General features: G+C 40.1%; 2 protein-coding genes across 4 annotated transcripts; one reads left to right on the forward strand and one right to left on the reverse strand.

The window, feature by feature from the left end:
- Nucleotides 1–1,978: 1,978 nt before the first annotated feature.
- On the forward strand, nucleotides 1,979–3,060 carry LOC101177026 (olfactory receptor 9A4). The gene has a single exon (XM_012512142.2). It carries the CDS (start codon nucleotides 2,032–2,034, stop codon nucleotides 2,914–2,916), a length of 885 nt encoding a protein of 294 aa, XP_012367596.2. The 5' UTR covers nucleotides 1,979–2,031; the 3' UTR covers nucleotides 2,917–3,060.
- A 1,411-nt stretch (nucleotides 3,061–4,471) lies between these two features.
- Nucleotides 4,472–24,069, reverse strand: CLEC5A (C-type lectin domain containing 5A). Of its 3 annotated transcripts, none has more exons than XM_003270832.2 (7): nucleotides 23,899–24,069; nucleotides 23,310–23,408; nucleotides 22,438–22,497; nucleotides 20,992–21,060; nucleotides 12,920–13,056; nucleotides 8,840–8,946; nucleotides 4,472–7,341 (listed from the first exon to the last, which is right to left on the reverse strand). In XM_003270832.2, the coding sequence occupies exons 2-7, from the start codon at nucleotides 23,386–23,388 to the stop codon at nucleotides 7,227–7,229; spliced, it is 567 nt and encodes a 188-aa protein (XP_003270880.1). In that variant the 5' UTR covers nucleotides 23,389–23,408; nucleotides 23,899–24,069; the 3' UTR covers nucleotides 4,472–7,226. The 3 variants fall into 3 exon arrangements, with proteins under 3 accessions (XP_003270880.1, XP_003270881.1, XP_012367598.1); XM_012512144.1 differs by having other exon boundaries at nucleotides 6,990–7,341; nucleotides 8,840–8,943; nucleotides 23,899–24,003; XM_003270833.3 differs by lacking the exon at nucleotides 20,992–21,060 and having other exon boundaries at nucleotides 23,899–24,060.
- Nucleotides 24,070–27,718: the final 3,649 nt, after the last annotated feature.

Below are 27,718 nucleotides of genomic sequence, written 5' to 3' on the forward strand. Positions count from 1 at the left end.
GACCTACCTATGAAGTATTTAATTAAATATTGGATTTTGATGATAAATTAATAAACAAGTAATAGTATAATGTGATTGGAGATATTGGTGAGGACAATTAGCATGAAAAATATATCCTAACACAGGTTTGAGAGGAAGGTGTGCCCGTATCGTTTTAGAGAAGCTGAGTGGGAAGGGGCCCATAAAAAGGAAACATTTGAGCAAATACCTAAATGTGGTAAGGCAAGGAGTGCAGACATTCTAAGGAGTTCAGAGTGATCCATTTTGGTGTCTTCTGACACTTTTTGTTGCCCCAGGACTCTGGAGAAAACAGGTGGTCACGGAGGAGCAGATCTGCTCTGTGGAACTTCCAAGCTGCTCTAACAGACTGAGACCATGGCAAGTTGGATGCAGGCACAGACTTCCCATTGGGAGGTCTTGTCTCCCTGCTGAAACTGGGGTGCTGAGAACTGGGAAACGCAGAGGATAAGTTACCTCCACACCACAGCTGTTTTCTTGTCTCCTGGCCCTAGCGTGGAGGCTGTGTTGGGAGTTGAGGATTAAAGTTCCAGCCTCTTCACTCCTGGACTTCTCCTCCTCCTCTTTGTCATCTCATAACAAGAGGAATCAAAATCTCAGAGCTAGAAATTGTTAACTGGGAGCTGATCAGACCCTGTCTGCATAGGGGAGACACAGTCACTTAGATAAGAGGTGGAGATGGCTTTCATTATAAAAATAAAGAGGAAGAAGTGGGTAATCCACTCAAGGGAGCTGGTACCCCAGAGGTCAGGGAAAGACTCAATACTTTGTCTTAAAATGGCTCTTGCCTTGTGACAGTGTCCTGGATAGACCTAACTTCCCGACATCACCCCCCAAAATGGTAAATATAACTGAAGTGAAAACTTTTAAATGAACATAATGCAAATGGAGCCTATGTTTAGAGGATACAGAAGAAAAAAGTAACCACGCCTGTGTGAGATTGGCTAGGAATACTTTGTTTATTTATTTATTTATTTATTTTATTTTTATTTTTCTTGAGACGGAGTCTCGCTCTGTCGCTTAGGCTGGAGTGCAGTGGCGCAATCTCGGCTCACTGCAAGCTCTGCCTCCTGGGTTCACGCCATTCTCCTGCCTCAGCCTTTCCGAGTAGCTGGGACTACAGGCGCCCGCCACCATGCCCGGCTAATTTTTTTTGTATTTTTAGTAGAGACGGGGTTTCACCGTGGTCTCGATCTCCTGACCTCGTGATCCACCCGCCTTGGCCTCCCAAAGTGCTGGGATTACAAACGTGAGCCACCGCGCCCGGCTATTTATTTATTTTTTGAGACGGAGTCTCACTCTGTCGCCCAGGCTGGAGTGCAGTGGTGCGATCTCAGCTCAAGCAATTCTCCTGCCTCAGCCTCCTGAGTAGCTGGGATTACAGGCGAGCACCAACATGCCTGGCTAATTTTTGTATTTGTATTAGAGACGAGGTTTCACCATGTTGGTCAAGCTGGTCTCAAACTCCTGACCTGGTGATCCGCCTGCCTCGGCCTCACAAAGTGTTGGGATTACAAGCGTGAGCCACTGCATCTGGCCAAGAATACTTTCTTATAATTGTTTAGATGCATTAGGATTTGCAAGATGGAGACATAATAGGCAGAGAAGGCAATTTAGTTCCACCCAAGATGATAGAGGCGCTGGTGTAAGTGAACACGTTGTGATCATGGAAGCAGACAGGGTGGCCGGTGAGAGCAGAGTTGGAGGCAGATGTCCAGTATATTGAGAAAGAGTGCATGCTAGGGTGGGTGGGTTTTCATGTTTATCATTTGGTATTCATGACTGGATTTAATCTTCCTGAGCATAGACATTTATCTTCAAAAGATATATATTCTTCATGAAGTATTTGACATCAACATTGGGTAGAAAATAGTGGAGTCAGGTTATGGAGTTGAGGAGCAGGAGAGGAATGTTTTTTCAACCTGAAATGTCCTTAATCTTTTTAGGATGAAAAGCAGTTGTTCTGTCTCTTTTGCTCTCTAGATTTCACAAGGAACAAGGGTTTAGAGCTAAATGTTCATAAATTACTCTAGTGCCACTGAATTTTATCTCCTTGGCTTCCCTGGCTCTGAAGAACTACATCATATCCTTTTTACTATATTCTTCTTTTTCTACTTGGTGACATTAATGGAAAACACGGTCATCATCGTGATTGTCTGTGTGGATAAACGTCTGCAGTCCCCCATGTATTTCTTCCTCGGCCACCTCTCTGCCCTAGAGATCCTGGTCACAACCATAATTGTCCCCGTGATGCTTTGGGGATTGCTGCTTCCTGGGATGCAGACAATATCTTTGTCTGCCTGTGTTGTCCAGCTGTTCCTGTACCTTGCTGTGGGGACAACGGAGTTTGCATTACTTGGAGCAATGGCTGTGGACCATTATGTGGCTGTCTGTAACCCTCTGAGGTACAACATCATTATGAACAGACACACCTGCAACTTTGTGGTTCTTGTGTCATGGCTGTTTGGGTTTCTTTTTCAAATCTGGCCGGTCTATGTCATGTTTCAGCTTACTTACTGCAAATCAAATGTGGTGAACAATTTTTTCTGTGACCGAGGGCAATTGCTCAAACTATCCTGCAATAATACTCTTTTCACGGAGTTTATCCTCTTCTTAATGGCTGTTTTTGTTCTCTTTGGTTCTTTGATCCCTACAATTGTCTCCTACACCTACATCATCTCCACCATTCTCAAGATCCCGTCATCCTCTGGCTGGAGGAAATCCTTCTCCACTTGTGCCTCCCACTTCACCTGTGTTGTGATTGGCTATGGCAGCTGCTTGTTTCTCTACGTGAAACCCAAGCAAACACAGGCAGCTGATTACAATCGGGTAGTTTCCCTGATGGTTTCAGTAGTAACTCCTTTCCTCAATCCTTTCATCTTTCACCCTCAGAAATGATAAAGTCATAGAGGCCCTTCGGGATGGGGTGAAACGCTGCTGTCAACTATTCAGGAATTAGCCTTGCTCTGAGGGCTTTTACATGGTAAAGCACTTAGTATGGATTCTAGAATAATCTGAAAAGAACTTGCTCATCTTTGAACTGCATCATAATTATTACCATTATCAAATAATTTGCATGCAACAAAAGACTTTTAAGTTACAGCTATGGTTTTTCATATGGTTAGTTGTTACTTGAAACTCAGTTTATTATTTTTAAGACATGTCTTGCTATCTAGCTATCTATCTAGCTATCTATCTATCATCTGCCTTTCTTAAGATATGATGATTTCACAATTAAACTTTAAAAAATTAAATGTCAGAGATAGACTATCTATATAGTCTAGAAACTAGACTAGTGGTTGCTTGGGGCTGAGGGGAATGCAGACATAGGGTAGTGATAGCTAAGGGGTACAGGCTTTCTTTTTGAAATGATGGTTGTAAATATCTATGAATATACCAAAAATCATTGAACGATATATTTTCAATGAGTTAATTTTATGGAATGTGATTTATATTTCAATAAAGCTATTGAAAATAGTATATTAGATCATGAAGAAGTATTGTGAAGAAAAGTGAAACAGGAATGAAAGAGAATATCTCTTATGGAAGTGTTGAAATTTCAAATAAGGTTTTCAGGGAAGGATTGAGAGAGGTAAGGTGGTGATACATTCGGAAACTTGTTAAAGAACATACCAGGCATAGTGAGTAATAACTGGGAGATCCTAGGGAAGGCATAGCAAAGATGCTGAAATGGAGTGTGCAAAGGAGAAAGCAATTGCAGTCAGAGTGGTAACTGGAATGCAGACCATGTAGAGACTTGTGAGCCTTTTTTTTTTTTTCCAGGTATGCAAAAAGATAACATTATTTTACTATTTTTTTCTTTTATTATACCTTAAGTTCTAGGGTACATGTGCACAACGTGCAGGTTTGTTACATATGTATACATGTGCCATGTTGGTGTACTGCACCCATTAACTCATCATTTATATTAGGTATTTCTCCTAATGCTATCCCTCCCCCCTCCCCACACCCCACGACAGACCCTGGTGTGTGATGTTCCCCGCCTGGTGTCCAAGTGTTCTCATTGTTCAATTCCCACCTGTGAGTGAGAACATGTGGTGTTTGGTTTTTTGTCTTTGCGATAGTTTGCTAAGAATGATGGTTTCCAGCTTCATCCATGTCCCTACAAAGGACATGAACTCATCCTTTTTGATGGCTGCATAGTATTCCATGGTGTATATGTGCCATATTTTCTTAATCCAATCTATCACTGATGAACATTTGGGTTGGTTCCAAGTCTTTGCTATTGTGAATAGTGCCACAATAAACATACGTGTGCATGTGTCTTTATAGCAGCATGATTTATAGTCCTTTGGGTATATACCCAGTAATGGGATGGCTGGGTCAAATGGTATTTCTAGTTCTAGATCCCTGAGGAATCGCCACAGTGAGCCTTTTAAAGATGTTTGCTCTTTCCAGAAGCACATTCAAAAACCATCACAGGGGGCTGAAGAAGAGTGACAGAATCTATTTAATGTTTTAACAAGATCATCCTGGTTGCTGGATGAACAATACATGAAAGGACAATAAAGGGAGAAGGATGAAGGCCACATGGAGATTGCATCAGTTAGATTTTGCTATACGAGAAATAACCAGAAAACTCCAGTGGTATACAGTGATAAGCTCTTATTTTCATGCTTAGAGTTTCAGCTGATCTAGGGTGGCTCTGCTGATCTCAGGTGGATTTGTTCGTGAGTCTAAGGGTTGGATGGGGGTTGGCTGACCTAGGCGGGGCCCACATTTGAAGTCATGAAAAGTGAGCCTTTGATCTCATGTGGCTTGGCCACAACATTTTTAAGGCACCCTTCTCTGACTTGGACAAATTTTTATTCCCATATTATAAACGAGTAAACAAGTTCTGAAAAATTAAGTGGCTTGCCTACATTAAGCTTCTAGCAAGTTGAAAAGCTACTTCTTGGCTGAAGATCTCAACTTCAAATCCTCCACAAAATGCTTCTCCTAATGTCTAATGCCATGGAGATACATAGAGGAATTTTATTTAATATGTGCAAGAATTTTTTGAGATAGGTATTACTACCCCATTTTATCAGTAAGGAAATCAAGACCAAGAAAGGGTAAGAAATCAGTACTGATTCACACAGCATATTAGAAGCAAAGTCAAAACTCAAATTCAATGGTTTGCTAAATTTTCATTGCCTTTTTTTTTTTTTTAAAGCATGCCACTTCTATCTAATAAAGATCACATTTATCTAAGCTTGCAGGGATCCAGGAACTCTCCCAATGATGAACTTAAACCAAAGCCCACATATTCCCTATCTACTCCCCACTCCCACCCCAGGCCATTGGGCTCCTTTTAGAACCTGCACAGAAGTGTCTCCTAATCTTGGGGGAAATTTAAACTGTCTCCTAAAGAAATCACTAGATGTCTACATTTCCTCATCTTAAAAGTTTGCAGTTATTCTGTCATGAAATAGGAAGTGAAGCAACTATAGTTCTCTCTTCTCAAAACAGAAGGATTAGGATTTCCTTTCTGTTGTCTGAGTTCTGGAGCTTGCTTTTGGCTAGAGTTCTATTGATTTTTTTCTCCACCTAGACTCAGCCTTTCTTCCCTTCTCAACGGTAGCACTTATTCTTTCCCAACACAGTCGGAGAACTTGTATCTCCACTGGCTACTAATATAATTCCAATTTCCACCCCATCTCAAACACAAATTACTTCTGGTAATTCCCTTCAAGCAAGTTCTGACACCTGATGTGTTATCTCATTTTTAAAAATTGTAAGTGGCCATGCTAAGGAGCCCAAAATGATGAAACCTAGGAATGAAGAAACAGAACCTAGTGTTGTAATAAAAAATATGATTTACAACAATCTTGTTTGGTATACATATAATGATATGTACAGTCATTACTGTGGTACATTGTTATTAGACACAAAATGGTATGCACTGTACTTAGGTGACTATTATTTCCATCATTTTTATACATGGTCTTCCTTATGGTTTAATTATTCTTACTCAAAACACACAAGGCATCTCTTTTCTCTTTCTCATGCACCGAGCAGGGTATATAGCTGATGTCTTGTGAGTGTAGAGAACAGCCAGGGTACTCTAAGACTTCTCTTCCTCTTTTTTGCCTTTCTTCCACTGTGGCCAAATGAATGCCCTGTTTCCTGTCTCAGGTGATTTCCATTTGACCCTGATGTTCCCTTTCTACTATGTGCTTATTCCTTGCCCCCAGCCAATGTTTCCCTGAGCAGCCCTTCTCTTTTTCTACTGCTTCGTCAGCTGGACCAGTTCTAGATCAATGTGATGCCAACCAGTGCCAGGCTCCTTGGGGTGAGTAGGCTGTGCCTGGTATCAGGCTTTCTCCAGAACTGAAGGGACGAATATATTGTGATTATTGTTGCCTAAGAGACTATCCAAAATTTTTAAAATATACTCAACAAATACAGCCAGGTACTCAAAACCTTCAGAGCAAAGGAAGCCTGCTTACCTAAATTTTGGTTACAAACGAGTTACATATATTATAATGGAGTTTCAGAAATATGACAAGGGAATTTTTAGCTCAAGTGTCTCTTCAGGGCTTTGCTGAAGAACAGCAATCTAGTGTGTTTGGTTCCCTTGGCTGTCTGGTTTTCTTCAAAGGGGTCTCCAAGAAGGTTCCTATCCTGCCCAGACCTCTCTCCATTCCCATAAACAATGCTGCTGTCTCCACTGCTCCAAGCTCAGCCCTAGGAGCCCTCCCCAAGGCCCAGCCTTCGTTCAGACTGAGGAGAGCCTCTGCTACCCCAGCTTGTGGAGTTAGGAGGGGTATGTGAATGGGGTTCCCTTCAGAACAGAGATGAAGTCACAGGAGCTATGTTTATCCCTCTTCCACCATGGTAATCCCTAAATAATGTTTATAATTGCTCACTCTACAGTTACTCCCTAGTAGTATGGTATGTACTCTGAGGCTAAAATAAAACAAACCCTGTCCACAGACTAGGGCTTTTTGATCAGGCAGAAATGTTCAGTACTACAGAAGCAGACCTCATCTCTATACCAACTGAGTTGTTTCCATAAAACTGATCCTGTCTCCTGGAGATGGCTAGCATCCAGTCCCTCAGTGCAGAAGAAAGAAGCTCAGTTTCTCAAATGGGCAAGGACCGCTACTGGTAGACAGATAGGTAAGTAAAAGAATCATTGGCCAGATGACCTGTATGGATTCAAAAAGAGTTGCAAGTATAGTTCTTGTCACAGGGAACTGTGATCATTTGGCATTCTTCTCACAGATCCTGCGGTAGCTGGTATCACATGATGCAGCATCAAATGTCTTTGTTAGGCCAATGGTCGCACAGTTGAAATTCTGATTCTGATTGGTAACACTAAATGAGAAAACAAAACAAAACAAACAAACAAAAAAAACAAAGCATGGTGATGGCCCATCATTTTAGCCCAGCCTCTTCCTGATTCCAGAGTGAGAGTCTTGCAGGAGTTTTGCCTGGAGGGGCAGCAGACTACTGGGCCCACACACGTCTCCATTTGGGCAGCCTCCTTTTTAGCTCAGATCCCTCTCCTAATCCAGCTCTGCAAATGCAGCTCTAAACCGACCCTTTCCTGTCACCTCTCCTGTGAGCTTGCGTGGATTCAGTCGTGGACTAACTAACTCACTCTGGCGTTCGGTTAGAAGCATCTCATGGGCTGTCTCTTCTTCCAAAAGTACTGTTTAGGACAGTATGCGTGTTCACAGCAGGAGGACAGGAAGGAAAAGGAGAGAGGTTGTGCATCCCTTTCCAGACCATAGTGGCTTCAGAAAAACTTGGAGGAGGTATTTGTTGGCTCTTCCACCGCTTTTTCTGTCATTCAGTCTGTTTGAGTCTGACTGAAAAGACTCTGGTTTCAGAGAAATGTCATGTGTTTTGGACTAGCTTTATGATATTTAACACATTTCTAAGCTTTTCTTGTCCTCAGTTCAACTGTCTGTGAAATGGGGAATGATAAAAGCTTTTCATGTAGCATCATGGGGAATATTTCAGGAAACAACATATGCAAAGTGTTTAGCATAGCACTGGCATTAGAAGACACTGAATAAATATCAATTTCCTCCTCTCTGTAGGGAAGCCCAGTTACAGGCTGGGGGACTGACTTGACCTCTGTCTGAATCACTACTGTCGTATAAACACTGGGATAATTATTGGTGTCCTCACCAATCCTAATCTCCGTGGAACAATTCACAGGAGATAGCTCTTGGGGGTCAGAAGTTCATAGCTTTAAGACATAGACAAGTTGCTTATAATAACCTTTCTTTAGATAAAGAAGGCACATCTGGGGAAACTTTTAGGTACCTTGTAATAAAAGGTGATCTGTGGGTTAAAAGACGAAGCCCTTTTGATCAGTCAGAAATGCTAGTGTTATAGAAATAGATCTCATCTCTATACCAACTGGGTTGCCTCCATAAAACTGAAACCCTGTCTCCTAGAGATGGCTAGCATCCAGTCTAGACTCATATCTAGTCTGTTTGAAGTCAAGATACTAAGCTTTTTTGATCAGTCAGAAATGCTCAGTGCTATAGAAACTAGCATCTATAGAGAGCTACAAGATACATCAAACGAATGCTATGTAGGTGGATTTGTTTGGATCTTGATTTGAATAAAATAATTTGCTATATGAATACTCTTCTCTCTCCTTATGAAAGTTTGATCTCTTTCATAAGAAAATGTTTATTAAACTGTGTCTCAGGGAATAGATGGGTTGGAAGAAAGGAGAAGAGCGGAACAGAGTCAAGTGTCAGCGTTTGAGCTATTCCAGGGTGAACCCACCAATCTCAGGTTTGGTCTTTGAAGCAAACGAAGATCCCCAGGAAACTGTGGGATGTTCACATACTTGCCATTGAACACAGAGTTGTTGATCCAGCGCCACCTTTTCTCTTCACGATGGTAAATTAAGCCAATAAAATACTTCTCAGCATCAGTTATGTCCTGAAGAAACTTCTAGAAATTAAAAAAAAAAATTGCAACAGTGAGTCTTTTAATGATGCCTCTTTTGAGCCAATGTGCCCATGATTATATCTGATCCTGGGAATAAGGAAGGCTGGTAGGGAACTCTGAGATCGGCTATAGCTGGGACTCACCACTAACCCTAAAGAAGTCATTGTCAAGATTCACAGGGAATCTGGAAAGCCTGAGGTCTTCTTAAAACACAGACTGCTGGGCTCCTGGTTAAGTAGGTCTAGTGAAGGGAACCAATAATTTACTTTTCTACAAAATGCCCAGGTGATACTGATGTTTCTGTCCAGGGACCACACTGAGAATGAAGGGGAAGGGGTACTGTACAATCTAAAACAGGGTCATTTAAAAAAATATGTCATGCTTCTTAGCATATGGATATAGGATTGTTTTTGTTGCCAGAAATTTTGTATGCTGAGTGAGGCGGAATCAAGTGCCAGCAAAATGCGTTTCTATATATTGAGTACTTAGGAAAGGAAAACGGTGAGATTTAAAAGTGTATTGCCTTTAAAAGTGTAATCCAAGAAGAAATAAGCAAGTGCTTGTCGAATATTTGATGATTTGACACTAGTCCTAGACATCTTTGTTCTGTAATTAATTGGTAAGTTACAAATCATTTCAGCCGGAAGTGTTTCCTATACTTGTCACATACCTCCCATAATCAGTGGGTATCCAAGTCTTATTCTTTCCATCCCCATGGTTATTTCCCTAGTTTCTTGCTTTTCAATGTTCTCCTTTTCTGAAATATCTTATTTCATTACTTTTTAATTAATTACTGAATGTTCTCATTTACCAAACATCTCTCGAGTGTCTATTATATGCCATGCATTGTATTAGGCTGAGGATATGGAAACAAATATATTTCTCTTCAAAGAAATTATGATCAAGAGGGTTGGCAAACTACAGCCAGTGGGCCAAATCCAGACTTCATCCTGTTTTGGTAAATGTTTAATTGGAATGCACCCATGCCCATTGTTTAAACATTATCTACGGCTGCTTTCAAGTTACAACAGCAGAGACCAAGGCCCTGAAAAGCTTAAAATGTATATTATCTGACCCTTTTTAAAAAAAGTTTTCTGACCCATGGTGTAAAACCAGAATCCTTAATGCTGAACTCTCATGCTGGAAGCCATGGATGGTTTCCCAGGAAAACTATGAAACCACTGGAATGTTACGAAAAATATTTTGCTTATGTAATGTTTCTGGGAAGGGGTACATAGGTTTTATCACCATTTAAAAAAAGTCAGTGGTACCATCATGTTTGAAGAACCACAGGTTTAATGAGGGAAGACAATCAACTTAACTAGCATAATGAGGTATCTCAGGTGTAGTACTAGGAAATTATGTACTGGATCTGGAAGAGGCAGAAAGGAGGAAGCCATCATTCTACATAGATCTGAAGTTTTTCTAGAATGATAGATAAGGTGATACCTGAGATTAATTTTAGGAGATAGCTAAGTTTGTCAGACGAACTGTCGGGGAGAGTATGGACTTCGTGGAAGAGAGCATGGATTACAGGCAGGTGGGGAAGCAGCCTGGAGCACTTGAGGAACTACAAGATGCTCAGCGTAGTTAGTGCAGAGGTGGCAGGGAGGTGGTTTGAGAGACAAGGCTGGAGCAAAGGCAGAGGCGGCACTGTGCAAGGTCTGATATGATGTAAGGTACATGGATGTGCTTTGGTCAAGGAATAGGCTGAGGTGGACATCCAGGCCAAAGTGACTCAGCGAGTTTAGGGAGCACGCATATATATATATACTTGTTATATAACCTATTTGCGTAAGCTTATGTTTAGCTCAGAGCCACTGTTGTTTGAAAAAGGTATAATTGACCTGCCAATGCTGTGCATGCAGCTTGGCTCGGCTCAACGTGTCTTGCCATGGTACAGGCTCTGGTGCCCAGAGAAAGAGAGAGAGAGCCAAGGCTGTCCATCTTGCAGACTGATAGAGGGCAGCCAGGACATGGCTCAGCATGCATTCATGCCCAGAGGGAGAAAGAATTAAGCTGCTGACCCTGAAAGCTAAGGGAGAGCCGGCTGCGCAGCTGTGCATGGGAGCGGCTGGAACAAGCAGCTGAGATAGATAGACAGACAGAGAGTATGAGAAAGCTGCTGATGAAAGCGCTGCTGAATAAAACTACATCTCACCTGCATATGGCCCCCGAGTGTTCTTTCAGCTATCTGCCAGCCACCCACTCCCCTAGGACCTTAGCATGGGCTGGAACCTGACCCTGAGTGTGACATTCGGCGAGGTCATGAAGCTGACATATGCCATGCTCAGAGAACTGGCGTTTAACCCACTTTAATTTGGAAAATGGTACGGTTTAGAGGCTTAGAGGTATTATGATGTCAGTTCTGAGGAGGATAGCTAGAAAGAGTGCAAAACTGGAGGCAAGGAGATGGATTAGAGGAATTCTGAAGAAATCCAGATGAGAACTGAACTATTTGTTGTCGGCATAGAGAGAAAAGGACTTGTTTAACAAATAATTGAGGAGGAAAAGAGAAGGTAAAGTCCCAGAAAACTCTTAAGCCTTCAATCTTGGGTGACATGAGTACTCACCAGTATTTGGAATGCAACAGGAAGAGTAGAGGGGTCAAATATAATTGACTCAGTTTTGAACATAGTGAGTTTGTGGGACTCTTGAAACATCAAAGTGGAATTTGGTATACTTGTTGGGAGGAGAAGGATGAGCTGGAGATACAGACTTGAGAGTCACCAGCAAACCATTGGCATGGTGACCTCTGTCTTTTTCTTTTTTTTTCTGTTTTTTTTTTTTTTTTGTTTGTTTTTTGAGACAGAGGCTTGCTCTGTTGCCCAGGCTGGTGTGTAGTGACACAGTCATGGCTCACTGCAGCCTCCACCTCCTGGATTCAAGCAATTCTTGTGCCTCAGCCACTTAAGTAGCTGGGATTTCAGGCATGCACCAACTCACCTGGCTAATTTTTAGTAGAGACATGGTTTCACCATGTTGGCCAGGCTAGTGGTGATGACCTTTTTCATCACCAAGGAAAAGGTGCATGGATGTGCTTTGGTCAAGCAAATTGGGATCCACAAAACTTAATGGGTGTGGCAGACTTGTCACACTTGCTTCTTCCCGTTGCCTTCCCTCCTTTCCTCTTTTCATTCCCCTGTCTTGCTCCTGTTTTTCTACCTTCAGACATTTTCCCTTGCTACCTGGGTACTTAGCCCTAGAGAGTTTGTATCATCCAGATCCCTTGGTCATCTATTACCAAGATTCAGAAAGGAGATCTTCTTACAAATTCTTCTAAATCACAGGAGGACTTTTTAGAGGAGGAATAAAGGGATAGAAGCGAGAGAAGCAAGAGTATAGTGTATGTAGCACAGATTATAGTATGGGTTTTGGAGTCAGAGAGATCTGAATTCAATTCCATGTTCTGTTATTTGACCTCGGGCAAATTACTTTTCTGTGCCCTAGTTGCCATTTATAAAATGTGGATAACGATACATCCTCATGATTATTATCATGATCATCAACTGCAAATTCAGTTCTATGACCTGGTCCTTACTTTTTCACGTTACTAATTTTGTCAATTCATGTCTTCCTTGTTTACTATGCAGACTGGGATGGTACATTGACATAATATCTATAAGGTATTCTTTTAGTTGTTAAACAACTTTTATACACATCATCTCATTTGGTCATTTGCTTCACTTTAAATATTTGGCCCATCCCCAGGACATCAGCTAATTACAGTGCCCTGTAGAAAAGACCACAAGGTGCGAATTTCTGTGGGTAAATGAAACTGAAAAACATGCTGCTTCACTGCTACTAAGAAGAGTCTCCTAACCTCCAGTCCAGAGCAAATAGCTTCAGTTTTTCAGCCAGCCACCTCTCCGTTCCTCATTCCATCCCATCCCCACTCCCCCAGGTTTCCACCCCATCCCACCCACTGGGGCTGTGTGGAGTGTGTGGCTTTACTGTACCATTCCAGTGTCCTCACCAGTTTCTCTGGCGTGTTGACAATTGCCAATGTGGATCCTTTTCCTTTGCAAAAGTCCCTGCTTTCATTCCAAGATGATTCAGAAGTGGATAAGAAAAAACATCTTTCTTGATAAAATTCCCAGTCTTTGGGGCAGACTGAAGAGGTCCAAGAAAGGAGAGTATGAGTTTACTGGTTTGGGTTATAAATCCTGGAACTAAGTCATGAAACAGTGATACATATTTTTGTTTTGTTTTAACAATTATATTGGTAAAAATTATTCTCTATCCAGGAAGAAATTCCACCCAGTCTAGTCTGGTTCCTTGACAATAATATAAGGAGAATAAGGAGAAGAGTGCAGTGGCTGAATAAAGTTTCCATTAGTCATCCCCCTACACGAGCACCAACTTTGACAACTATCTACACACAAAAAAGCACATATACATACATGAGAACAAAAAATCAGATGAACACTCAGTACCTGGATAGCTGAAAGAGGCACTGCAGAGGGTAGGAAAGATAGTCTTGAATTGCTGACACCACCCCCACCGTATCCCTGCTGCAGTGACAGCATGGCATGGTAAAGTCTATGTGCATGGGAGAGGGAGTGTGCAGGGATTGTGAGACTTTACACTGGACTCAGTGCTGCCCTGTCACAGTGGAGGGCAAAACGGACTAAACTCAGCTGATACCCACCCATGGAGGAAGGATTTAGATGAGCGCTAGCTGGAGAGGAATAACCCATCCCAGTGGTTGAAACCTGAGTTCTGGCAAGCCTCGCCACTGTGAGCTGAATTGCTTTGGGGCCCTAAATAAACTTGAAAGGTAGTCTAGGCCACAAGGACTGCAACCCCTAGGCAAGTCCTTGTGCTGAGCTGGGCTTTGAGCCAGTGGAATTAGGGGGCACCTACTGAGATACCAGCCAGGGTGGCCAAGGGAATGCTTGTGCCATTGCTCTCCCAACCCCAAGCAGCACAACTTGCAGCTCCAGAAGAGACCTTTTCTTTCTACTTGAGGAGAGGAGAGGGAAGAGTAAAGAGTACTTTGTCTTGCATCTTGGATGCAAGCCACAGTAGAATAGGGCACTAGTCAGAGTCGTGAGGTCCCCATTCCAAACCCTAGTTCCTGAAAGACATTTATAGACACACCTAGACATACCCTGGGCCAAAAGTGAATCCTCTGTTTTGAAGATAAGTACACAGTCCTGACAGGATCCCTTACCTGCTAATGAAAGAATTCTGGGGCCCTGAATAACAAGCAGCAATACCTAGGTAGTATGTTATGGGCCTTGGGTGAGACTGAGATGTCATGGGCTTCAGATGAAACCCAGCACATTCTTTTGCTTGAGAAAAGAAGAGGGAAAAGTAAAGGGGGCTTTGTCTTGCACCTTATGTAACAGACTGGCCACAGAGAAGTAAAGGTCAGCTCTTGGGGTCTAAGATTCTAGGCCTTGACTCTTGGATAGCATTTCTGGACCTGCCCTGAGCCAGATAGGAGCCCACAGGCATAAAGGGTAGGTTCCAGGCCTGGCAGCATTCGTGACAAGCTGACCAAAGAGCTCTTGTGCCGTAAACAAAAATCAGTGGTAGTCTGGCAGTGACCTTGTGGGCCTGTGATGGTAGTGGTCATAGGGTGAAGCTCCTCTGCCTGTGGAAAGGGGAGGGAAGAGTGGAAAGAACTATGTCTCATGATTCGAGTTTCAGCTGAGCCACAGGAGGACAGAACACCAGCTAGATTTATAAGGTTTTTGACTCCAGTCCCTGGTTCTAAGACAGCATCTCTGGACCTATTTAGGGCCTGGTGGAACTCACTGCCCTGAAAGGGAGGTCACAGGCTTGGCTGGCTTCACCATATGCTGATTATAGAGCCCTAGGACATTGACAAAACATAAGCAGTAGCCAGGTAGTGGTTACAGTGGGCCTTGAGTGAGACTCAGTGCTGTGCTGGTTTCAGGTTTGACCCAATGCAGTCCCAGTGGTGGTGGTCACAGGGATGCTTGTGTCACCCTACTCCCAGGTCTGGGCGGCTCAGTGCAGAGAAAGAGATTCTGTTTGGGAGAAAGTAAGGAAAAATAATAAGAGTCTCTGCCTGGTAATCCAGATAAATCTTTCAGATCTTATCCAAGACCAACCAGGTGGGTACCTCTACGAGTCTGCAAGACCCACAGCATTACTGGGCTTGGGATGTCCCCCATGCAGATAGAGCTTAGGTCACAACTCCCAAGTCCTTTTGAATACCTGGAAAGCCTTCCCAAGAGGGATGGGTATAAACCCAGACCGTGAAGACTACAATAAATACCTAAATCTTCTATGCCCAGACACTGATGAACATCCACAAGTATCAAGACCATTCAGGAAAACATGACCTCACGAGTTGAGGTAAATAAGACACCAGGGACCAATCCTGGAGAAACAGAAATATGTGACCTTTTAGACAGAGAATCCAAAATACCTGTGTTGATGAAACTCAAAGAAATTCAAGATAACACAGAGAAGAAATTCAGAATTCTATCAGATAAACTAAGAGATAGAAATAATTAAGAAGGATCAAGCAGAAATTCTGGAGTTAAAAAATGAAATTCACATACTGAGGAATGCATCAGAGTATATTAATAACAGAATCAGAGGGGTCACAGAAGTCAGAGGAGACAAAAGAAAAAAGAATAAGAAACAATGAAGCACACTTGTAAGGTCTAAAAAATAGCCTCAAAAGGGCAAATGTAAGAGTTACTGGCCTTAAAGAGGAAGTAGAGCAATAGATAGGGGTAGAAAGTTTATTCCAAGGGATAATAACAGAGAACTTCCCAAACCTAGAGAAGGATATCAATATCCAAGTACAAGAAGGTTATAGAACACCAAGTAGATTTAACCCAAAGAAGACTATCTTAAGGCACTTAATAATCAAACTCCCAAAGTTCAAGGATAATGAAAGGATCCTAAAAGCAGCAAAAGAAAAGAAGCAAATAATGTACAATGGAGCTCCAATATGTCTGGTAGCAGACCCACAGTGTTACTGGGCTTGGGATGTGCCCCAAGTGGAAATCTTATAGGCCAGGAGAGAGTGGCATGGCATATTTAAGTTGCTGAAGGAAAAAACCCTTTCCTTAGAATAGCATATCTGATGAAAATATCCTTCAAACATGAAGGGGAAATAAAGACTTTCCCAGACAAATAAATGCTGAGGGATTTAATCAACAGCACATCAGTCCTATAAGAAGTGCTAAAAATAGCTCTTTAATCTGAAAGTAAAGGACATTAATGAGCAATAAGAAATCATCTGAATATACAAAATTCACTGATTATAGTAGGTACATGGAAAAACACAATATCACAACAGTGTAACTGTGGTATGTAAAGTACTCTTAAGTAGAAAGACCAAAAGATGAACCAATAAAAATGATAACTACAACAACTTTTCAAGACATAGACAGTAAAAACAAAGTTATAAATAGAAACAACAAAAAGTTAAAAAGTGGGAGACAAAGTTAAAATTTAGAGTTTTTCTTTTCTTTTTTTGCTTACTTGTTTGTTAATGCAAGCAGAGTTAAGTTGTTATCAGCTTACAATAATGGGCTATAAGATAGTATTTGCAAGCCTCATAGTAACCTTGAATCAAAAAATATACAGTAGATATATAAAAAACAAAAAGCGGGAAATTAAATCATACCACCAGAGAAAATCACCTTCATTAAAAGGAAGACAGGAAGGAAAGAAAGAGGAAAGAGAAGACCAAAAAAACAACCAGAAAACAAATAACAAAATGGCAGAAGTAAGTGCTTACTTAATAATAATATTGAATGTAAATGGATTAAACTTTCCAATCAAAGTAAATAGAGTGGCTGAATGGATGAAAAAGCAAGACCTAATGACCTATGTGGAGAAACACACTCCACTCCACCTATAAAGACACATACAGACTAAAAATGAAGGGATAAAAAGAGATATTCCATCCCAACAGAAACCAAAAAGGAGCAACAGTAGGTATACTTATATCAGACAAAATAGATCTTGAGACAAAAACTGTAAGAAGACACAAAGAAGGTCACTGTATAATGATAAAGGGGTCAATTCAGCAAGAGAATGTAACAATTATAAATATATATGCATCCAATATTGGCACACCCAGATATGTAAGGCAAATATTATTAGAGCTAAAGAAATAGATAGCCTCCAATACAATAATACCTGGAGAGTTTAACACTCCGCTTTCAGCATTGGACCGATCTTTCAGATGGAAAATCAACAAAGTAACATTGGACTTAATCTATGCTATAGACCAAATGAACATAATAGATACTTATAGAACATTCTATTCATCAGCTACAGATACCCATTCTTTTCTTCAGCATATGGATCATTCTCAAGGATAGACCATATGTTAGGTAACAAAACAAGCCTTAAAACATTCAAAAAATTGAAATAATATTAAGCATCTTCTCTGACCACAATGGAATTAAATAGAAGTCAGTAAAAAGAGGAAGTTTGGAAACTGCACAAATACATGGAAATTAAACAATATGCTCCTGGATGACCAATCAGTCAATAACGAAATTAATAAAGAAATTGAAAAACTTCTTGAAAGAAATGATAATGAAAACACAACATACCGAAATCTGTAGGATATTAAGATGGAAGTTTATACCTATAAGTGCCTGCATAAAAAAAAAAACAAGAAAAAAGAAAAACTTCAAACCAAAAACCTGATGACAAATCTTAAAGAACTAAAAAAGCAAGCACAAATTAAACCCAAAATTAGTAGAACAAAAGAAATAATAAAGATCAAAGCAGAAATAAATTGAAATGAAGAAAACAATACAAAACCTCTATGCAACAAAAGTCGGCTTTTTGAAAAGATACACAAAATCAATAAACCTTTAGCCAGACCAAAAAAAAAAAAAAAAAAGGAGAAGGAGATGACCCAAATTAATAAAATCAGAGATGAAAAAGGAGACATTACAATGGATGGCACAGAAATTCAAAAATCGTTAGTGACTACTATGAGCAACTATATGCCAATAAATTGGAAAATCTAGAAGAAATGGGCAAATTCCTAGACACATACAACCTACCAAGATTAAACCACAAAGAAATCCAAAACCTGAATAGATTAATAACAAGTAATGAGATGAAAGCCATGATAACAACTCTCCCAATAAAGAAAAGCCCAGGATCCAATGGCTTCACTGCTGAATTCTGCCAAGTATTTAAAGAAGAACTAATACCAATCCTACTCAAACTGTTCTGAAAAATAGAGAAAGAGGGAATACTTCAAAATTTATTCTATGAAGCCTACATTACCCTGATACCAAAACCAGACTAAGACACATCAAAAAATAAAACTACAGGCAAATATACCAATCAATATTGATGCAAAATACCTCAACAAAATACTAGCAAGCTGAATTCAACAACGTATTAAAAAGATCATTCATCACGACCAAGTGAGATTTATCCCAGGAATGCAAGGATGGTTCAACATATGCAAATTAATCAATGTAATACATTATATTAACAGAATGAAGAACAAAAACCATATGATCATTTCAATTGATGCTGATAAATTATTTGATAAAAGTCAACAACCCTTCATGATTAAAACTCTCAAAAAACAGGGTATTGAAGGAACATCCCTCAACAAAATAAAAGCCATATATTACAGACCTACAGCCAGCATATATTGAATGGGGAAAAAATGAAAGCCTGTCCTGTAAGATCTGGAATATGGCAAGGCTACACACGCTTTCATCACTCTTTATCAACATAGTGCTGGAAGGCTTAGCTAGAGCAGTCAGACAAGAGAAAGAAATAAAGGGCATCCAAATTGGAAAGGATGAAGTCAAATTATCCTTGTTTGCAGATGATATGACCTTATATTTGTAAAAGCCTAAAGATTCCACCAAAAAACTATTAGAACTGATAAACAAATTCAGTAAAGCTCCAGGATACAAAATCAACAGACAAAAATTAGTAGCATTTCTGTATGCCAACAGTGAACACTCTGAAAAGAAATTAAGAGACTAATCCCATTTATAATAGCTACAAATAAAATAAAATATCTAGGAATTAATTTAGCCAAAGAAGTGAAAGATCTATACAATGAAAACTATAAAACACGGACAAAAGAAATTGAGAAGGACACCAAAAAATAGAAAAATATTCCATGTTCGTGGATTGGAAGAATCAATATTGTTAAAATGTCCACTCTACTCAAAGCAATCTACAGATTTAATGCAATCTTTGTCAATAACCCAATGATATTATTCACAAAAATAGAAAAAATTATCCTAAAATGTACATTGAACCACAGAAGACCCAGACTGTCCAAAGCTATCCTAAGCAAAAAAATAACAAAACTGGAGGAATCACATTACCTGATTTCAAATTATACTACAGAGCTTTAGTTATGCCATGGTACTGGCATAACAACAGACATATAGACCAGAACAGAAGAGAGAACCCATAAATAATTCCCTACATCTATAGTGAACTCATTGTTGACAATGGTACCACGAACATGCATTGAGGAAGGGACAGTGCCTTCAAAAAATGGTTCTGGGAAACTGGATATTCATATGCAGAAGAATGAAAGGAGACCCTTATCTCCTGACATATACAAAAACCAAATCAAAATGGATTAAAGACTGAAATCTAAAATCTCAAGCTATGAAAATACAAGAAAGCTTTGGGGAAACTGTAGGACATTGAAGTGAGCAAAGATTTCTTGAGTAATATCCCACAAGCACAGGCAACCAAAGGAAAAATAGATAAATGAGATCATATCAACTTCAAAAAGCTTCTGCCCAGCAAAGGAAACAATCAACAAAGTGAAGAGACAATCCACAGAATGGAAGAAAATGTTTGAAAACCACCCATTTGACAAGGTATTAATAACCAGAATATATAAGGAGCCCAAACAACTGTATAGGAAAAAAAATCTAATAATCTAGTTAAAAATGGGCAAAAGATCTGAATAGACATTTCTCTAAAGAAGTTGTACAAATAGCAAATAGAAATATAAAAAGGTGCTCAACACCATTCCTCATTATAGAATTTCAAATCAAAACTACCGTGAGGTATCATCTTAACCCAGTTAAAATGGCTTTTATCCAAAAGGCAGGCAATACCAATGCTGGAAAGGATTTGGAGAAAAGAGAACCCTCATACATTGTTGGTGGGAATGTAAACTAGTACAACTATGGAGAAGAGTTTGGAAGTTCCTCAAAAAACAGTAAATAGAGCTACCACATGGCCCAGCAATTACACTCCTAAGTATAGGCCCATAAGAGAGGAAATCAGTATATTGAAGAGACATCTGCACTCCTGTTTTTATCGCAACACTATTCACAATAGCCAAGATTTGGAAACAAACTAAGCGTCCATCAACAGATGAATGGATAAAGAAATGTGGTACATATACACAATGGAGTACTGGTCATCCATAAAAAAGTCAGATCCTGTCATTTGCAGCAACATGAATGGAACTAGAGGTCATTATGTTACATGAAATAAGCCAGGCAGAGAAAGACAAACTTCACATGTTTTCACTTACTTTCAGGAGCTAAAATTTGAAACAATTGAACTCATGGAGATAGAGCATAGAAGGATGGTTACCGGGGGCTGGAAAGGGTAGTTGGTGGGGAGGTATGGGGGAGAAGTGGGGCTTGTTAATGGGTACTAAAAAATAGAAAGAATAAATAAGATCTAGTATTTGCTGGCACAACAGGGTCACTATAGTCAAACACAATTTATTTGCAGATTTAAACGTAACTAACAGTATAATTGGATTGTTTGTAATACAAAAGATAAATGCTTGAGGTGATGGATACTCCATTTACCCTGATATAATTATTACATATTGCATGCCTTTATCAATATATATCATGTAACTCATAAATATATATATACCTACTATGTACTCAGAAAATTAAAAAATAAAAGCCAAAATAATATACACAAAGAGAATGAGCTGGAAGGTCTTTTTGGTCCCTTTGAGCAAAAAAATTCCATAAGAATGAAGACAATGGGAGAAATCTCTAAGAATTCAGTGCATGAGAACCTAGCAGATGGAGAGTAGGTTGTAACCATGCACTTTACCTGTTCCATAGCTCCTTGTGGGAATGAAGCCGTTGGGACTTGGTGAACTGCTCCCAAAAATCTGTGAGACTGAAGTGAAAAGAAAACCTGAAGGTTATGGTATGATGAATACAATACAGAAACAGAAACATCAGAGTATGGGCTGTGTGACTCTGAATCATGGAGATGACAAGAAGCTCTTGGCCACTCTGAGCTAGAACATTTCAGATAATTTCTTTCTTTGAGCCTTCCATCTAACTACTATCATTATTTGTCATGCTCGACACCCAGATCCTATTTCATGTCTCCTTTTTTTGATGTAGCCATAGGCATCAAATCCTGAGAAAAAGAACAGAAGAAAGGAAAAGTAATGGAGGAATTTAGTATCAGAGAGAAACTCTCACACTCCTATCTTATATAAACCTTTGACAGTGTTTTCTCCAAAGGACTGTTTGGAGAACTTCTCCCCCAGGCTCCGCACAGCATCTTTGCTGTTCTTTCTATTTCTGGTGTCCCAGATTTAATATGAAAATTCATAATCCCGGGCAACTCTGGGACTCTTTTCTCATCAGCGCTGTATTAGCTCTAAGGATGGAAGCTAATTGGAACAAAATTTCGGGGCCAAGGGGATATTAGCAGACAAGGAAGCAGGTGAACTTTAGGGAGATTTTCTATAAGCAGGGAAGGGTCCATTCATTTCTAGATATCCATATAGGGGCCTCATTTTCCTGGGAACACTGGCTGTCTGAGCAGGCAGCTGCAGTGGCTTCAGGGGCTTGTCAAACATCTAATTGGGGTGCCAGTTATTTGTCCATTGTGGTTGAAGACCATTTTACTCTGACATCAAATTAGTTACTTATGTTTATCTTAATGAAACAAATTGGCATTCACTTTTTATTTCAGTACCCCGTTTATAGACTCTAAGATGTAATAGCCTGGTTTTCATCAGAAACTACTTTGAGATTATAACTTAAGGACTCAATAAATGTTTTATGAGTATTTTCTCCATACAGCTCACTGTATTGGGTTGCCTCTGTTGATACTAAGATAAATGAGAAATGGTCTTTCTCCTAACGATGTCAGTAGTAATAGGTGTCTTAAGAGGAAGTGAGAGGATGTTGTTGGGAAAGGCTTCAGGAGGAAGCTGGTTTAATAGGGAGAGGAGAACCATGCCCCACTCATCTCTCTATCTCCCATAGCTACTGACTATTAAGCACTTTCACATTCTATTACAATGATTAGATATAAATCATCCCCATATCCAGGAGAAAAACTGAGGATCAGAAATTTCCCTCAGTCTGCTCTTGGCTTTCTCATATGTAAAAGAAAGGGAATTAATTAGAAGATCTTTATGGACCCTTTGTACCAAAGAATTTCTTGGGAAAGGAGGCTGTGTGAAAGGTCTCTAGGAATTCAGCATAGAAGTAGCAGGAGGATGGGGAGAAGATTTACCACCATGCAGATTACCTGTTCCATAGCTCCTGGTGGTGGTGAAACCATCGTTACTTTTGTTAAAAATCTGTGGGACTGAAAAGAAAATCAGCTGTTGGCTCAGCCCCAAATGTGACTGCACGATGAATATGACAAACAAGTATCAGCACAGGGGCTGCTAGGGTACTGTGACTATTACTGGGAGATACCGAACTCTGACTCAGTGAAGATGCGTAAATGTGGTTTTGTGACTACGTTCACTTATTCATATTTCTGTCCTGCTGTCTGACATGATAGGAATTGCACCTTCAGATTGCATCACAAGGAAGACACCTCTTAGCTAACTACCGCCTCCCACTCACATTTCCTTCCTCATTTATTTTCCCTACTGGCTTCTGGGTCTGGAGAAGATTCTAGTTTCTGATTGCAGTAAAGTCCTTTCATAGGAGGCTTCTTTTACTAGGCATTTGGATGAATTAATTTATATGTATACAGAGAGAAATTTCTTTCTCAGTTAAATCCTGTCACATTATACTTCAGCTCTTACCATGGCCTTATCATTGGGTTGAACTGGAGCTGTATTTTTAGATTTTGCCAACGATAACAAGCACTGCCAAGTACTTCAGCTGAGATCACCCAACTAATATTCTACTAGCAAAAGCTTTGCATGGGGTTCTAGCCATCAGAGACTGGTAAGTTCTATATCTCCAAGGTAGACCAAGGAGCCTGGCCCACTGTGTGTGCTGGGGAGTGAGAAAGGCATTGCCAATTGACCTCAGGTTGGGTCAGTTAGTCTCAGGTGGAAAGACTTGGATACGTAACCTTTACACACAACCATGCATTCTGAGAGAAGAGTCAATGAGCAAGACAACATGAAGTCTGGGGCAAGAGGTTGCTCAAATACTCACAATAAAGTAGAAATAAGGTCATTCCAACAACTTTAAGCACCACCACAATAAGCCCAGAGATGATCATGTGCCAGTTCATGATGAAGGAGCTGCAGGGGCCTGTGAAGATTAGAGCACAGCAGCATCAGAATTCGGGAACAAGGCTGCTTTTCACTAGGACATATCCCAGCCTCTCGCTCAGAGTACCCAAAGCAAGGCAGGCTTGGAAGAGAGGCATGACATTGACAGGTACCAGGAGGTGACCCAACATGGGCCCCGAACACAGAAAGAACCATGTATTGATTGGAGCCTTGGAACTTGGCATGCTGCCTCTCCTTCACTCATTCCCTACTCCAGGCCTCAGCCTTGCCCTATTTGTGGCCTCCTAAATTCTGTCTAATAATTAAACCCTCTCCTGTATTTTGAGAGCCCTTATCCTTGAAATGACCCTTGTTCCCAAGGACCTTAGTTTGTAGCCTTCACCATACTGACTTAAGTTGTCAGAAGCCTGAATCTTCCAAATACCAGGGGTAGGTGACAGACAGGACAGGCATCCCTGAAGGTCTTGGCATTGGTCAACAGTCCATGCAGCCAAGACAGACAGACTCACCTCTTTCTCCCTGGAAGGCTAGGCTGGCTTGCAGATGGGGGTCTTCCTGGTGGCCTAATGCTTGGTGTGGCAGGCAGGGGCCCCGTCTCCTGAGAATATGCTCCTTTTGCCCAAGCAACGTTCTTCCTTCTTCACAGTCTCTGCCTTGGTAGCATCCCCGAGAAATACCTCTTCCTGTTCAGTGGGGTTCTTGGCAAAGGGAGCAGGCGGGGCAAAGAAGGGAAGAGAGTCTCTAGCCCTAGCGGTGGCAAGAGCAGACTTCCTGCCAGGGGAGTTCTAATGCAGAGGAACATTTTAAGGACAATTTGGAAAACAAAATACCTCAACACAGATTCACCCTTCCTCTGTGTCTAAATCTCCTTGAAATACAGTGGGAAGAGAAATGTAGTAAAGTTTTAACAAACATTGAATCTGGATAAAACGTAGCTGGAAGTTATTTGTACATTCCTTACAACATTTCTGCAAGTCTGAAATTATGTCAAGTTAAAAATGTTAAGAAAACAAATCCAGTTGAAGACACTAATATTAATGAGCAAGTTCTTGCTGTTCGATTTGCTACATTTGCTGGAGCTCTGCTCATTCTCCTTTAGCATGGACTCCTCTCTGGCACCACTTTCTCACCTTCCAGACCTCATGGTGACTCTTCAGTGTTTCTTGACCATGGCACTCTGCTGGATACAGCAGTGGGCTGGGGTGAACAATACTCAAGTCCTATTATCAAGGAGTTTTTAATTGCATGTTAAATTTGAAAATTTGCTTTTATTTTCCCTACTATGAAAGCTACATGTGCTCATGACAAAAAATGGCTGGAAAATATTAACAAGGAAAATTGAGAAAACAACAAACATTTATAACCTTGTACATTTAGTTATAGTCATTGCTAGCACCTCAGGGTGTATCCTTTCGAGATACGTAGGTAGATAGAAAGATAGATGGATGGATAGATAGATAGACAGAAAATCACTGGTTCACACAGAACAATGGGAACATATTGTACATATTGTTTTATAATCTATCTGCTCAAGATTAAGCTAACACTATGTTATATATAGCTTTTCATGTCAAAATATAGATTTTGATAATGTATTTTTTAATATGTGCATAGCATTCAAGTGTAAAAGTATATGATTTATTTATTCAGGTGTAAAAGTATATGATTTCTTTAACAATTGCATAACCACAAATCTTCTAGTAAATTGTGGTGGACAATAACAAAGTTTTAAAAATCAGTCCTGGTTTTGATTCCTGGAGCTGACCTTCACTAGCTGAACATCCTTGATTAAGTTACTGAGTCTCTTTACCTTCCATTTCTTTATCTATAAATAGGAGTAATTATAGTAAATACCACATAGGATTGTTCCAAGAAATGAGCAAGATAATGCTTATAATTTCAATAGCGTGATACTCAGCATCTTAAACATAAATCCTTAGTATTCTAACTATTTTCTAAAACACCCAGTGCACAGTGAACAGCTAAGTGCATGCATCATTTTACATGTCCCTAATAATTTTCTTGGGCTAAGTTATCAGAAATGTAAATGCTGGATCAAAAGACATGTACATTTGGAGGGCTTTGGAACATTAAAGTTGTGTTTTGTTTAACTTGGATAATCCTCTGAGTTTTTGAAAAATCTCATTGAACCTGATTTATCTGATCACAAGGTAATTACTTCTAGACCCTAGATTGCTGTCCAGAAGGATCCACATATTTATTAGACAATAAATCTGGCCAATTATGCCAGCTATGTTAGGAAGTATGGGATTCAGGAGACTTGGTTATTATTCTTTAAAAAGTTTTTAACAGAGACTTTCTGAATAACTTAATAAAATCTATACATTTGGATAGCAAGTGAATCTTTTATAACAAAGAGGTGTAAGAGATCTTTCAAATGCCATCAAAAGAGAAGAAAATGTCATAGAATAAAAGGATGTCCACAGAAGTTTTGGGGGTAGTACTCTGACTGATGCATTGTGGGACACCTCTGCTTGGCCAGAAAATCTAAAGAAAAATCTAAATTCTTGTTCAAGGCTTTGGACTCCAATGCTTTCCTTAAACTTAACATTATCAGAAACCTTGCTAAAAAAAAAAAAGCCAATATCTGCAGTGGCAAATGCCACTGAGGGGTTACTAGAGATGAGGTCAATAGCACTGGGGGCCCATGCCCATTGCTTTGGGAAAATAATAAGAAAGGGGCTTCTAGTCACACAATTATAAGGAAATACCCACACATTGTTTTTTGGGGAAAAAACCATGAGATCACTAATTTTTAGTCAGTTGTTATAGACTGGGATAATAAATTCTCTGCTTAGTGAGTCAAATTAGATTTTTTTCACTAGGCTGAGTCCTAAAAATAAAGAAAAAAAGTTTTATTAAAGAGTAAAACTGAAATTTAACTTCGGCAATCTTCATGTGACATTAAGTTGGAAATGCTAAGTCTTTAGGGACTGTATTATGCAATATTATAATTGCCTGAGCAGACAATGGAGTCAGCTCTGCATTGTAATTACTAAAGAGTTAAGAAGACCATGCCCACGATTGTAGATAATTTGGAAAGGACACAGTATATGGCTAAACAAGGCTTCTGAGTATATTGTGTGTGCGTTGTGGGGAAAAATGGCAGTGTGTGTGTGTGTGTGTATGTGTGTGTATTGACATGGGTAGTCATTAAGAGCTCTCCTATCCTAACAAGAGCAAAAAGAGGATCTATAAAGTTTTCTTACTCCAGCTCCCAGGATCACCTGTTGATGCTGATAGGGTATGGCACCACACAGATGGATTGCTATTTTCAGAATGTTTACCCTATGGTGACAGTGGCAGCAACAATGCCAACTTGGTGGACTGACCAGACTTTGTCAAAGTAGGAACTGTAACTGCCACATTTGGATTAGGTGTCCATGGGGTATCAAGAAAGGAAACCAAAAGAAGAAAGGACATCCTATGATTCACTAATAGGAGTTTCAAAGTGGTATCAACATGAATATTTACAGACATAACTTTATTTTGTATCTCAAGATGATATTCATAGGTGGGAATTGAACAATGAGAACACTTGGACACAGGAAGGGGGACATCACCCAACGGGGCCTGTCGTGGGGTGTGGGGAGAGGGGTGGGATGGCATTAGGAGATATACCTAATGTAGATGACGAGTAAATGGATGCAGCACACCAACATGGCACATGTATACATAGGTAACAAACCTGCATGTTGTGCACATGTACCTTAGAACTTAAAGTATAATAATAAAAAAAGATGGTAAAGACTACTACTGTCTCTTGAGCCTTATTAGCAGGCATATATATGTATATATATGTAAGTATATGTATATTTCCTTAAATGTATGCCGCAGGAATTCTCTCAGGCAGTTCATTGAGAAAACCTGAAAATTCGAAAGAGACCTGATGTTTCCCCTTATCTTCACAGTCAGAATTTTTTAATGGATTGCCAGTTTTCACAGCTGCCTCTTCCCCACTTCCCACTTTCTCCTCAGCTCACACCAGTCTGGGTTCCACTATGACCACATCACTAAGTGCTGACTCCTACTTGATGAATTAAATGGGCTCCTTTCAGTCTTTATGCCACTTGTGGCAGGGGCTCACATTAGCCTATATTATATAATCTTTTTCTTGGTCTCCATAACTGTACATTCTCCCGGCTTTCTTCCCTTCTCCCTGGCCTCTGCATTTATTATTTTGTCCTCTGCCTATTCCTCAAATTCTGTAGTTATTCCTCCTCTTTTCATCTCTTGGTTTTAATCACCATGTTCATGAAGTTGACTCCTAAATCTTTATCAGAGAGCTTCAGATCTATATATCTCTGA

The sequence above is a fragment of the Nomascus leucogenys genome, chromosome 13 (genome assembly GCF_006542625.1).
Source record: "Nomascus leucogenys isolate Asia chromosome 13, Asia_NLE_v1, whole genome shotgun sequence".
Lineage (NCBI taxonomy): Eukaryota > Metazoa > Chordata > Mammalia > Primates > Hylobatidae > Nomascus > Nomascus leucogenys.

Excerpts from the sequence above, each read along its gene's own strand:
- CLEC5A (XM_003270832.2), bottom strand. The coding sequence starts at position 23,388 with ATGAACTGGCACATGATCATCTCTGGGCTTATTGTGGTGGTGCTTAAA. Across the intron at positions 22,498-23,309 it reads GACCTTATTTCTACTTTATT|TCCCACAGATTTTTAACAAA; the intron begins GTGAGTATTTGA and ends TTTTCTTTTCAG. Across the intron at positions 13,057-20,991 it reads CACAAGGAGCTATGGAACAG|TCTGCCCCAAAGACTGGGAA; the intron begins GTAAAGTGCATG and ends GGACCTCTTCAG.
- LOC101177026 (XM_012512142.2), top strand. The coding sequence starts at position 2,032 with ATGTTCATAAATTACTCTAGTGCCACTGAATTTTATCTCCTTGGCTTC.